Here is a 14,374-nt window from a genome sequence, read left to right as displayed (position 1 = left end):
GCTATTCCGCGGCGTCTCTCCTAACCCCAGGTCTACCTCCACAAGACCGGCGCTACCCCTAGGCACTCGAGCGCCCCTTTATAAGGCTCCCATCATCGTCGTCGTCGCCACGACCAGTTTCGCCGTCGGTGGCGTTGTCATCATCATTGTTATTATCTCAATTTCTTCACTGGGGACATGTTCCATGGCGATCAGCACAGGGGATTCAATGACAGACACTGCAAAGAAGAAGAAGACAAAGAAGACTCTTTGATGGCAGTGGAAGGTGGCTCAGAATATTTAAATTGGTGATCTTGAGCACTATAGCGCGTGTTAGAGCGTTCTCTTTCTTTTCTTTACATTTCCATAGCAACATAAGTTCAACCAGTCAGTCCTGCTCTGTTAAAACTAATTCAATGATGATCACAGTCACCTATTTGACAACAAATCGGGACAGCATGCGACTGATCTGCCTTGCCCTGTGCTCAAATCCTTCTCGAATTAAACAATTTCCTGATATGTACGCGTCATTTGCCGTACCGCACACGGAAATAGTGTTTAACAAAGCGTGGGACTGTCACTTCGAAGACTACACGCAAATACCGGACCCTGCAGTGCCCACCCGGCCTTTTAGTTAATGGTTGATACTCCCATAGAAACTCCCTTACCCTCAGACTAACTTCATCGACGCCAAAAACAATATCAGCGTCTAACTTACCATTTAAAATCAGGAGCCGCAGCCATTGTTTCTGAAGAAGCGGCTGTCTTGACATTACCGAATACGTTACAGGTAAGAAAAAGAAAGCAAGAAAAAAGAAGACAGCTCTGTCATCGAGTGCGATAGCAATGTTTAGCGGTGCGCTCAAGTGGCCGGCGTTGCAACGATACTGGGGGCGACATGTTGGCGCGACGCTGGAACCGAGGAAACCGTTGCTGCACAGAAGGAACAGCACCCTAGCAGCTACCAGGCGTCTCGCAACGATGTCGGAGTGACCAGCGCCGCCAGCAGCGTTGTAGACGACACGCATGGATGGTGCACGAGAGAAACTACTGTACGCTCAGACCACTGCATGTGTTATCGTGTGGCATGCACGTAGCCGCAAAACAGGAACGCCAGATTTTGTGCGCTCAACGCTCATGCCAGCAGCGGAATGCAAAACGCTGCTCTCGTTTTTACAGCGAAGCGCACTTCGCGTCTGTGAAGACCTTCTGACCCTCCACTGTCGTGCTGAGCGTGAGCTGTCCACCGAGACAGCACAACGGCGGTGGCGGCGCCGACTGCACGAATGCGTCTGAAGTGTATGTATAATTGCGACGCGCATTACGCTTACTTATTCATGACATACGGCTGGTTTTGTCCTGTAAAGCGTGCTTCGCCACAGCAATGAATATTGTGCGGAGAAGTGTTTTTTGTACCGAAGGATGGGCCCGAAAATTACGCAAACAGATGAACGTATAGTTCCAAGAAGGACAAGAAAATGTAGGAAGATTGAAATAAATAAATAAATAAATAAATAAATAAATAAATAAATAAATAAATAAATAAATAAATAAATAAATAAATAAATGTCGGAGATTGAAGAATAACGATGCATAACAAATAAAGGACGCTGGACGTAGTGAGTCAGTAAGGCCAGGGCCGCTATTTTGTAGCGATGCCTTATGCCTTATTCTATGCTATTCTTATCATCCACCACACACGGCCGTCCGATCCCGTTGATAATGTGGGCAGACCGTCGCTCTGACCACTGGCCAAGCGCGAAAAGAGTGAAAAAGCATAGAATCGGAAAAAGGCATCGCTACAAAATACCGGCCCAGAGCAACTTCGTAAGCATAAATCCTTTCTTTCTTTCTTTCTTTCTTTCTTTCTTTCTTTCTTTCTTTCTTTCTTTCTTTCTTTCTTTCTTTCTTTCTTTCTTTCTTTCTTTCTTTCTTTCTTTCTTTCTTTCTTTCTTTCTTTCTTGCTTTCAAAGTGTGATATACCACACTTTGAATTGGTGTTTACACGGAGATGTAAACACGGACTCGAAGAGGGTGTTTGCAAACATTTGTTGGAGAAGGAATAGGACGGGCTACGTAATTGGAAATACCACTTCTAAGATGGAGAGATAAGATAATTTATTATGGATAATGAAAATATATCAGTGGATGAACGTCAAATTTAGCGGTTACTGGCCTGAATGCTTGACTTTGCTTTCGAAGAGAGCAAACAGCATTTTCTAAGTTAAACATGTGCCTGTTAGAAGTGAATTACATTCTTCTTTTGGCGTTAGATCTTCAGATCTCTGTGCCTAGGGTCTCGCGTGAGCAGGTCGCGCTTTCAGTTATTGTGCGCAGACTGTTTAACATCCCGCGCTTATTTTTATTTTAACGCTTGCTCACGTTTTAGCCCTCCCCTACGCAAATGACGACACGTGTTCTCCACGTTCGCAATCCCTGCTCTCGATCACCGCTCGCCTTTCGCCTTTCAAATCGAAACCCACCCCCTCCGCGATCCTCGTCACGGCCTGAGCGCGCAGCGCGTAATATTAATGAGAACGGGGGAAGAGTCCCGAGTGCTCCTCCTATCGGCGAAGAGGTGAGCCTGACTTCTGACCAATGGAGAGCCGCGACCGGCGACGCAGTCGCCATGGCAACCTCGCCGCGGTTGGCCGGACGGCGCCGTCGCGGGATGCCGCCTGATATCTGCTTCTTGCATCTCGGTCGGCCTCACCCCGTCATCCCGCTGACCATGGGTGAGTACCACGCCGATCACTTGACCGCGCTCGCCCCAGTGGACACCGGCATTACCCGCTTAGTTATTTTTCAGCTTCGAAACTATGTAGCAGACACCCTCGCCAGTTTAATCGACAGCTGCTAAAATAACGGGACTTCCCGCCTTTGACATCTCTGTGACCTAAGTGACTCTTGTTTGTCAACTGCTTCCATATTTTGCCTACGGTTCGTTAGGAAAGTGTCGCAAATGTGGACTCAGTTACGCTTTATTTGGAGTCTTTGTGCGTCTTTTATTTTTACCGGCTGCAATGCTAAAGAACTACTTTCCTTTTTTTTCTTTTTTTGCAGAATGTCGTGCAGCCCTGTATGAAGATGTAAGCGAATAATTAAAGTGCCTGCCGAGAGGCTAAAACCTAAGTTTAGAAATAATTTATAACCATAGAGTTTACGGTATTCACAAGTATTTTTAAATATTTAGATGTCCTTAAACCCCATAAGGATCACGAAGCTTACGCTAGTGCTCGGGTTGCATATTGCCACATGTCATCACATATGACCCTTTTAGGCTTAAATGTACTGGTGTGTTCTAGGCCGGGTGCTGGTAAAAAATTGTACTGCGAGCTGCCCTTTTGCACTTTGCCCGCGACAAAATAATAATGGGAAAGCTTTGACACACCTAACCTCCGCGTTGGGGTCACGTCGCTATTTCCTTTCCTTGCAAATTATGTAATTCAAAACAGTTAAAACTCAAAGAAAGGAAAAAAAATATAGATTTTTGACAGAGCATTGCATCCCGATTTGTGGGACCAGTTGGTGCATGTTATTTTTTGAATGACAAAGAAACTTCGACTCTTCTCATTCACGGACATAACGAAATTAGTTTTTTTCTTTCGTTATTTACAGCCTAAAGGGGTGATGATACTACCGCCAACCCAAATCATGATCCATGACCATTTTTTGTCCTCCTCCTCTCAGCTGGAAAAACATCGTGAAGTAGCTTAGCAGGGACGTGCTCAACACATTGTCATAAATGAACAAGAACGTTAGCTATTGTAAAGAGAGTTGCTGAATTCACGGATCGCAGCTTATGTGAAAGGCAAGTGTTGAGGCTTGAACCACAGAATTATCGGTACCTGGCGTTAACCAGAATAAAATGGCATTATCTTGCTTTACGGCGTCTGTTATTAGCAACGCTATAGTCCTAAATGCATGTGGCAATGTAAGACCTCATCTTCAGTTCCCGATTTAGGCGAGCCTAAGTCATCTCGAGTAAAGGCCGATCCTCATAATTTAGTGACAATCCTCGCAACTTGGTGACATCAAAACACTGTCAAGTCATCACAATCGTCCTGATCCACACGCGTAAGCGATCCTCTGCTAAAGATGTACTTTTGAAAAAACAACTCCATCATCAACAACGAGAAGATTAATTTAATCTTGTACAATTTCGATGTGATCTGTCGTTCCTGCACAAGCTAAACCTCGTACGCGAAATTATTGAAAAGGAAGTAAGATGTTCGCCCTCCTGTACGCTCTACGCATTTAGGTTCTGAGGTCGTCTTTTAACATTTTGGCAGTTTAGTTGTTTTTCCAGAACAATTTTTTTTATTTACACGTTTCATGTCGCTTGCATCTAGAAATAGATTAGTTTGCACAGCAGAGCCGCTGGGCTAGTTCGGAGGCTGCAACACTTCACTGCTAGACAGGAGGTCGCGGGTTGGATTCCTAGCCGCAACGACCATATTCTGACGGCGAGAGATACGCAAAGAGACAGTACGGCATTTAAATTTCGGCGCACACGAAAAAAAAGTGATGAAAAAGAATTCTTAGAACTATGCCCTTACACTTTGACGTCATTAGTTAATCGTATATTTTTTATTCGAATGCGTTTGCTTCACTGCTACAATGGGAAAGGCAGGAGGGGAGGCTGATGGGTCAGTGTTGTTTCATCAACCGGAATTTTGTGGTAGAACAATACTGAAGCCACAGTTGACGTGATACACGAGCATCCGTGCTCTGACACATTTGGTTCGTGCAATAGCTTGTTACATGCAATGGAGAGGCAACCGTTAAAAAAAAGAAAAAGAAAAGCATATGCTACGTCTCCATTGGCCCTAAAGCGGACGAACGCGTCCTTCTAAACCTGAATAGGTCGTGTTCTCTTGTAATACCGAACGTTCTATTATTTTCTTGTCAATGCGAGAGAAACGACAGCTGCTTGTCAGTTGGTTTCTCTTTCAATGAGGCTTACAGACCACGCCTTTGGAAAGAAAGAAAATGACTCAATCTAGGTCCCGCCGGCGGAGCAGTTTTCTGTGTGGTGAAAGCACCAGATAATACGCATGCTTTAATTATAAATACCGTGCGCGCGTGCACTCCTCCTCCTGTGAAAGCATCTGGCATCTCGGGCTCTCCGACTATGCTCCTATGTCAGGCGCGTTCGCGAAGCCAAACGAACGTATTGTCGGTTGCAACAGTTTCCAAGCCAAAGCTCTCAAGGCTCACTGACGGTGCTTTATCTTTTGAGCGTAGAGCCGTGTAGAAGCACATACGAATCCACACTGTTACATCAGCCCATATCTAGTGAACACAACGCTTGCGCGTGGAGTTGGTGCTCCCTCGAGGGCGTTGACTTGGAAACATTTGCTCTAGTACAGTGCAAGTACACCTAATCCGAGGCCTACTATAAACGCTAACATGCGGCTAAGTGTGAATTGGATGTTTATGCTTTCGTGAGAATTAACTTTTGAAGTGCGGTCCCTGGTCATACAGTCGTAGGCGCATGCTTCTGCTTTTATTGCGTTTAGCATTACTGGGAACTAACCGCGTTTTCTAGTGACTGTCTAACCGTTTTCATGGGTCGATCCCGCATGTGATGCAGTCTAAAACCAGCAAGAACAGCTCGGTGGTACGGTTTATAAGAAAAGCGTTCTCACATTCTTCCCTCGTGAAAGTTACCGTTTTGAGACGCTGTCGTTGAGACTCTGGGGCTCTGGTCGAAGACGCTGACGCTTTCGTTGGAGACACCGCGTCACAGAGACAATCGCAGACGCTGCGCGGGTTTCCGAGCTGATCCTTGAGGAAGTAGCGCTTGAAGTACCCGTTTTCTTCCGCGCGTACGGGTAATGCATGGCTCTAAGGGAAGCGCCACCCCATAACACGTAGTGCAGAATAGTGCCGCAAATAACCACCTCCAATTGCATGATAAACGCATTCTTGGATATCAAACAGGACTGACTCTTTATAGTTTTATTTTCTCTCCTCCTCCTTATCTCTCTCCGTCTCCTTAGGGCGCACGCTTCCAGTCCCCGTGCCGTGCAAAGTGTGCGGCGACCGCTCGTACGGCAAGCACTACGGCGTCTACTGCTGCGATGGATGCAGCTGCTTCTTCAAGCGCAGCATACGCCGCGGCATCGTTTACACCTGCATAGGTGGGCATAACGGCCAGCGCTCCTCTGAGCTTGACGCGAGTGTAGATGCTGGGGCTTGTTGGTACGGTGGAGTTAACAGGCTTTCAAGACTAATAGAGAACACCTATAGTACAAAGCGAAATGAAAACGCACGCACACACATACTTCAACAAATGACCTTATTGCGGAATGTTCATAGTTTGTTTTGGTTAGTGTTGTTTTGCTTTGCAGAGAGTTAACATCGAAGTTAGCGATTCTGCGTAGCCGCTCGTTTCATTCGTGCCCTCTAGTGTAATCGAACGTCTTCTTAAAGTGACTTGTATCTGCTCACTAAAAGAAGGCAGAAAACTGTAATGGGAAAAAATGCAGAGGGGTCGGCCGAAGCAACTTTGGCTCTTGCCTGCTGGCCAGAGCGGGTGAGAAGGGGGAAAAGAAAAGGTAAAGGGAGTTTGTCCCCGGTTTAGTGCAGAAAGGCAAGTTCTCTTCAACGTGCTCAATAAAACAACTGGAATGTCGGTACACTATAAGAACAGATGCGTATGGCTCAGCACTCGCAAAGAACGTCTGCGTGTAGGACATTACGAATGCAGTGATTCAGTTGTCACTGAAGTATACAGGTCCACATGATATACGTACTTTGAAAGTTATGCTTGCTACCATGCAGGCGCAAAAAAAGTTCTTTCTCTCCTTTCTCATTTTGTAAGCTTAACCCCCCCCCCCCCCTCCCCGCGTGCAGAGCACTTAATTGCTTATATATATAAGGAAGCTCTCTGCATTCGTGCAACAGATTTCTTTCTTTCTTTCTTTCTTTCTTTCTTTCTTTCTTTCTTTCTTTCTTTCTTTCTTTCTTTCTTTCTTTCTTTCTTTCTTTCTTTCTTTCTTTCTTTCTTTCTTTCTTTCTTTCTTTCTTTCTTTCTTTCTATCTATCTATCTATCTATCTATCTATCTATCTATCTATCTATCTATCTATCTATCTATCTATCTATCTATCTATCTATCTATCTATCTATCTATCTATCTATCTATCTATCTATCTATCTATCTATCTATCTATCTATCTATCTATCTATTTTAACTATTACAGCATCAGAAGCTAAAGCGGTGTAAAAATGTACTGTTGTGTTTTCACAAATTGTTCGCGAGGGCAGCGTCGCAATTAGAACAAAACTGGAAAACACTGACAGCACTGGCATGTTGAGACTTCAAAGGGAGTAGGCCTACGCTAAAAATAAGGAGCAATGATTATTCCACATGTTCCATTCACGTTTCACAAAGTAACTACGTCGTTACGCGTACTGCTTCTTCTGAAGGACAAATAATATCGCCAAAAATTACTGCCACATCAGGGTGAAACTGATTGTGCAAATCGAATCATGGTTCCCATTCGGACTTAGAAGGCTTTATTACAGATTCCTGTGTGTTGGTTCGCGTTTGTCTTTGTGTCATTCGCAGCACACGTTTTTAAAGTTTTTAAACCATTGACTACAAGTAAGATGCTGCCGCACCAACTTGCCCCATTCATCTCCGTTCATTATTAGCCGCGCGCTCACAGCCGAATTTCTTTTTCCGCCTGTTCACTCAACAACCTTTTTTTTTTTTTTCTGAGAGGCTGTGTAGGGTGACCAATTAAACATGTTAGGTGGTAAAAAAATTGTGCAACTTTTCTTCTTACTATTGAGTCCCTCACAGCCTCGTAGCAGTTTCACATAACACGATGAGTACTTGATGAAAGCCAAGGTTCGCCACAAAATGTAATGATAAACAAAAGCGCAGCCTACACGAAGTACTACTTATGCAAGATCGGAAAAGCTAATAGCACAATTTATTTCTATGAATAATCTGATAAAGATATAGAGAACCTTCTCTTACACTGTAACAGATACTCAGCCTGTCGTTAAAAGTTGTGAAGAAGATTGCATATTCTTTATAGACGATCGTTGTCGCTGGAGAAAGTCGTGGGTGCATTGCCAACAGAAAGATCCTAAATTCAGGCAGAACGTGCATTTGTAGAATTTCTTGAGGAAACGAGAATTGCGAGAAATTATTAGAGACTTAAAGTAGTTCGGAGGATGCAGGACTTCTTAGGAGTATAATATTCATTAAATCAGACATGTGCATTGACGTTTGCGATACTTGGGACAACAGAGATCCCAGAGATGTGGCCTTGTATGTTCATTGGTCATTGTCCGTTCTTATATTAGGGTTTACGCCATATTTTCGTTATGTTCTGTTTCTTTTCTTTCTTTTTTTAGTTTCTTCACGCGGACTATACTCAATTGGTGTGCTAGCTTGTGAACTTGTGAACTAGTAGTTTTTGTGTCACGAGTTGTGAACTACACGCGGGAACTCCTGTCTGAGTTAATATTGAGTGCTCATGTTTGTATGGAATGCCAAAATAGAGGAGCAGCCGGCGCCTCTATGAGGCGCCAACATTTTTTTTACACGCATTTAATAATAGTGAGAAAACATAGAAAGGCACAAGAAGCTTTCTTCGAGTTGACAGAAAACAATTGTCACGAACTAATCAAACGCAATACCTGCAGTTACTTAACGCAAGATGTCAACTGTTCATTAAACCATTGACTACAAGTTTTTATTTATTTACTTATTTATCACCGCGCTTCTAAAGGACTGCCACCCAGAGGCAGACATCTTGGTACAGGAGAACGTGCGGATAACCGAACGTGCGTTCGGTTGCCCAACGGTTATCCAACGGTTATCCAAAGGTGCGCATTCGGGCCCTTGCCCAACACTCCGCTAGCGAACTGTCCTCCGGGAGGAGCCCGCGCCTTGCAAATTCCGCCGAACCCTGTGGCAACAAGCGGGGAGTCTGGGTCGCTTGCGGAGGCAGATTTCCATGCGGAATCACATCGCACCTATATAGGGTGCGAACGCCCTCACGTTGGGGAGAAACAAGCTTTTCTCAACGCTGAGGTCCTGTAAAGGCCGAACGGGAACGAACGCGCTTGTGCCTGTGTAAACGGTAGGTGCCCCGTAGCAGCTCTGGTATGTTTTCCACAGCCGCGAAGGATGCTTTGCATCAAGGTGGTCTGTGGTTGGACAAGAAGCGCCTGGAGACCACACGCCTAGACGTCTCGAAGCCCCTTTCGGTACGCGAATCCCCACCAGTAGCCGAGCACCATGCCGGTGAACATCTCTACCCGCTAGAAAAATCGACGAGTTTGACGCGACATTGGGATTCGAACCCAGTACCTCCGCATACAAGGCGGATGCTTTACCACTATTCCACCACATTATTTCGGTTTAATTAAACTGAGTTTGTTTAAGGTAACTCACGATTCGTTAAACACCACCAATTGGGCAACTGCCGCACTTTATTTTGTTTTGAATCGAAATAAATCGAAATGCATAGTGCAGAAATGGCGGCCACATGGCAACGCTGGATATAATGTGTTAATATACAGTCTGTTGTCAAATAACATATGAGAACGAACAGTGGTTCCTCAACTATATTCCCATAACGCACAGTCCCTGGCACACTTCAACAGGGAAAGATGGCTCACGGACTGTATGGAAAGTGCAGTCATGTGTGAAGACAGTGTTAAAACAAGTCCACAAAGTAACTGCACTTTCTGAGTTTTCTCTGCGCCTCATTCCCCTAGTCCTGACATTTACACATCCCCTCCAGACTTAACGAACGAATGAGCATTAAATGTATCTATATATAAATAAAGTAATTCGTCTTATACTCAACCTGACAGTAATTTTGTTTCATTCTACAGCCGGCAACGGTAGCTGCATTATCGACAAGGCCCGAAGGAACTGGTGTCCCTACTGCAGGCTTCAGAAGTGCTTCGCCGTTAGCATGAACAAGAACGGTAAGATATATCAAGTTTCTCGTTTAGTGAATGCTTGTGAACTCCGCGTGGACGAAGTGACCCTGTAATATGTATCGGCGACGTAGCTGTTCCTCAGGTTCTCCTACATCATCTCTTCATTGTAAGCGTGTAGCGTCAGCACCTTCCTCTAGACTTGAGTTTCACGTAATGTGGCATCGCAGAGTAGTTAAATCTGGCATCTGCCAATCAGAGGCGTGATCGTGCTAGTTCACCACGTAACCCTCCACACCGGAGCATCGCCTGCAGCTCGTAATCTAGCGCTATCTCGAGTGCGAAAGCACGTCTAGTATATCTTCTAGCCCCAGCGCTACAGTATTGCAGAGGCAGTACAGGCAGCTTCCTGAGCTGCGCGTCACGTGACTAGGCGGCCTGGGACAACTCATGCCTTTAATACGGTAGCATCGGTTTAGCCTAGGTTACGTCGCGCCACATGATGTACTGGTCCGGAACAATGTGTTGGCTGTTATAAGGTATTTGTGTTGGAAAGCGTTGGCCCCAGTGTGAGGCGCGCTACAAATTCGAGATGCGTCAAGTCAAAGGCAGTACCTGCCATGATGTCTCAGCGGCCATAGCCTTCTGCTGCTGAGCACGAGGTCGTGGGTTCGCTCCCCGCGCGTGGCGATCAGATTCCGATGCGGGCGAAATGCATTGAAAGGTTGCAATGTAAAGAATCCCAGCAGAGGGCGGAAAATGCGTTCTAGGCCTTTGATCTTGTAGCGTTATATCACTGTTGTTATCCACGGTGTTTCAACGAAGCTCACACGAGAACTTCGAATTTGGAGCGCTAGGTTATTAACAGAAGCAACACAATTTGTAAGAGTTGTACGAGAGTACTGTTCGTGTTCAAACGCGCGCAGACAAAAAAAAAGAAAAAGAAAAGTTCTGACAGGCAAACCAGCGTTCAAGAACCTATATAGGGACAGGACGGAGGAAGTAGGCGGAACTGCGAACTAATAGCATTATTTGGGGACTTCACCCAGTTTGCGGTATTGTGTCTGTATCTAACCTCTTTCACGAGAACTAGGGTCACTGGATAGTCCATGGTCTAATGGTCAGAGCACCGCGCTGCTGTGCTGAGGGGACCGGGTTTCAAAGCAATCGTCGGGCCAATTAAGGTCATTTGGTATGTGCTGTGCTGGCTCTTCACTGAACCTCTTTGAAGCCAGCTTGGGCTGCTGGGTAGGTGCCACTGCATGGGCACGTGGTATGCAGCACACAATTAGCACTTTTCACGCCAACTTGACTCACTGGCTACATGCTACTCAATATAATGTGCCGCTCTTCAATGAACCTCTGTTACGGCAACTTGAGTCATCGGGTATGTGCGACGGGGTATGTAGCGCTCATCAAATACAAAAAAAAGAAAGAAAGAAATCCTTATAAATTTCTCCGACACTGAGTGGAATCTAACCCCCGTCATGGATATGTTCAAACAAGCTGGTCTGAATACACATTTGGGCCGCGGTCTTCGCGCCACCCCAGCTACATGGCGAGGAGTGTTCATATAGGGAAGTGCGAAAGAGAAGCCCAGCTACAGTGTACGCCTCGCAGATAATGCGTATCGGTGGCAGAAATGCGGTGTGTCGGTGCATTCCCAGTTGAAAATGACAACAGAGGTTGTGTTCAGTACTACAGAAATTTCTGTTGTACAACAGGATTTTTCTGTAGTAACTACAGATTCCTGATGGAGCGACAGACTTTTCTGATGTACAACAGACATTTGTTGTTGCTACTACAGAAGTACAGTCTGTCGTATGTCTGTTGTTACAACAGAAAGCTGAAGCTCTACAACAGATTTTTGTAGTACTACAGAAATTTCTGTTGTACATCAGGATTTTTCTGTAGTAACTACAGATTCCTGATGGAGCGACAGACTTTTCTGATGTACAACAGACATTTGTTGTTGCTACTACAGAAGTACAGTTTGTCGTATGTCTGTTGTTACAACAGAAAGCTGAAGCTCTACAACAGATTTTTGTAGTACTACAGAAAAAATTGTCATCACTACAGGCACCCTGTTGTCCCAACAGAAATGTTCCTGAAGTAACCCGAAAAACTTCTGTAGTGCTGCAGAGAGCTGTTGAAATACTACAGAAACCTATTGTGGCAACAGGCCCCCAATTGTCACAACAGAACTGTTCCTGAAGTAATGCGACCAACTTCTGTTGTACTACAGAAAAATGTTGTTGTACGACAGAAGCCTATCATTGCAACAGGCCCCCAGTTGTCATAACAGAAGTGTTCCTGAAGTAATGGACAAACTTCTGTAGTACTACAGAGAACTGTTCCACAACGGAAACCTATCGCCGCAACATGTACCCAATGATGACAACAGAAGTGCACTGAAATTGTGTGATGCGACAAGCTTCTGTAGTGCCCGGTTGAAAAAGACAAAAGGAATTCCTGTCGCAACTACAGAAATTCTGTTGTACGACAGAAGTTGTTGACATTTCTTAATTGGGAGACATTTCTGACATTACGACAGAAATTCTGATTTCGCAACAGAAGCATTCTGTCGCGACAACAAGAGTTCTGAAGTCGGAACAACAGCTTTATATCCTGACAGCGACTCCGACGTTACGACACCAATTCTGACGTCGCAGCAGAAACATTCGGTCGCGACGGCCAAGAGTTCCGAAGTGGCAACAGAAGCGCTTTCCGTCGCGGTCCTTTAAAATTGTATGTTTTCGCATCGGTGGTGTACACTGTACTTTTCTCTTGCGCGGTATTCAATCGCGCTTCTCTGAAGCCGGCAATGCTGATGGCACCGACACCGGTAATAAAGTCGACGTAGCGAATAGTTATAATTGTGCCGTGACGACGCGGCACCAGCAACGCCCTACCGGCCTCCTCAAAATCGGCCGCTGATCAAAATCATACCATCTGCGGGAATGGCCGCGTATCCATTTTTTTTTTTTTGGTAAGATGTGGCACACAGGCCTGTGGACTTACATGTGCTGTTACACTGACACATTAGTTAATTTCCCAGGAATATTTCACAAGCTTATGCGAAGCGGTAAAGAAGATTTCGGTTGTTCCACAAAGTTGCGTGAAAAGCTGTCTCGCTCGGGTCTCATTAATCTGGTACAGCGCTGCCGTGAGAAGCCAGTATGCTGTCAGAAAGAACTCTCATCCACGAATGTTTATGTAGCTATTTTGCATTGAACACACGAATTATATGCGCGCTCAAAAGTGTAAAGAATGAGAGACGACTGTCGAAACTAGCAGTAATAACCCTAAAAGTCAACGCGTTGTCTATTTCTGAATTTCTTATTTAATATGGATATCGTACATCGAAATCGATGTTCTAGCACTGCACGATGTACCTGTCGATGGTACGAACACTCTTGCTCTTCTAGAGATGCGGCACTTGACGCGGTAGAGTGATAGCAAATCTTGGCTCTCAAAATGCAAATGTAAACAGCAGCGCATCAGCACGTCGTACTGTTCACATGGCCAAAACGTACACTCGAAAAGCATGTCAGTGGTGGCGCAGAAAGAAGAAGACGGCGTTCCGAACGGTCGCTTTTCTCATGTTCTCCGCTTCAAAGGATTTATCGGCCCCTGGCCGAGGTGCTACTCAGGCTTCAGCCAGCAGCAATGACTACCGTGTTGTGTTACCCCGTCTTCCTACCGGTAAGCTGGTTGTGGACTCCGTTTTCCTGCATGCTGACTTAAGTGGTCGACCGTACCGAGCCCAAGACTTCAGAGACGCCCTTCGGACCGTTATTGACCTGAAGGAAATAAGTTCCATCGGACAATTTCAGATGTCGCACGTGTGGATGGTGACGTGCAAATCAGGGATGACAAAATCAAAGCTAGTCGCATGCGGGGAATTATCCGTAAAAGGTAGACGCTGTGTCGTCATTGATCCTGAGCCCACGGAAGTTAAAATGAAGCTTTTGTGGCTTCCTGAGCGTTTGGAAGACGACTACATTCGAGATGCGCTCCAGGCTTACGGGAAAGTCAAGTCTATTTCAGCAGAAAGCTGGAGAGTATCGGAGATGGAACAAATGCGTACGCTAAATCGGGACGTGGTGTTGACTCTTGCCGATGGAGTGAGCGTGGGGGACGTTCCACATCTACTACCTGTTTGTGGAGTGCAGAGTCTCGTATTAATTCCAGGCCGGCCCCCACTTTGTCTGCGCTGTAACAAGGTGGGGCACATTCGTCGAAACTGCAGAACCCCACGTTGTGAAACCTGCCGGCGCTTTGGTCACACAGCTGAAGAGTGTGTCGTAACATACGCCGATAAGTTACGACACAGAACAAAGCCTCCGGATGAAAGCTTGCAAGAACACATAATGGACATTACGGAGGTTCTTGACGCGACGGGAGACGTTCCCTCTTCCGCGGAGACCCGCTGTGCCACTAAGGCCCCTCTGCCTGTTGAAGACAGTCACAATGCC

The 14,374-nt window shown here is 45.6% G+C and overlaps 1 protein-coding gene across 6 annotated transcripts in view; it reads left to right on the top strand.

Moving 5' to 3' along the window:
- Positions 1-793: 793 nt before the first annotated feature.
- Positions 794-14,374, top strand: part of LOC135897615 (photoreceptor-specific nuclear receptor-like) — a 52,654-nt gene continuing 39,073 nt past the window's right edge. For 3 of the 6 annotated variants that reach the window (XM_065426298.2, XM_070536767.1, XM_070536766.1), the window contains exons 1-4: positions 794-1,278; positions 2,369-2,714; positions 5,985-6,125; positions 9,849-9,944. In XM_065426298.2, coding sequence (XP_065282370.2) covers positions 2,384-2,714; positions 5,985-6,125; positions 9,849-9,944 — 568 coding nt within the window. In that variant the 5' untranslated portion in view covers positions 794-1,278; positions 2,369-2,383. Of the gene's footprint in view, positions 1,279-2,368; positions 2,715-3,042; positions 3,069-5,984; positions 6,126-9,848; positions 9,945-14,374 lie in introns of those variants that run through there. The other 3 variants (XM_070536768.1, XM_070536769.1, XM_070536770.1) reach the window with 3 other exon arrangements.

The sequence above is a fragment of the Dermacentor albipictus genome, chromosome 1 (genome assembly GCF_038994185.2).
Source record: "Dermacentor albipictus isolate Rhodes 1998 colony chromosome 1, USDA_Dalb.pri_finalv2, whole genome shotgun sequence".
Taxonomy (NCBI): Eukaryota; Metazoa; Arthropoda; class Arachnida; order Ixodida; family Ixodidae; genus Dermacentor; species Dermacentor albipictus.
This window is presented reverse-complemented; position numbering and strand designations above follow the sequence as displayed.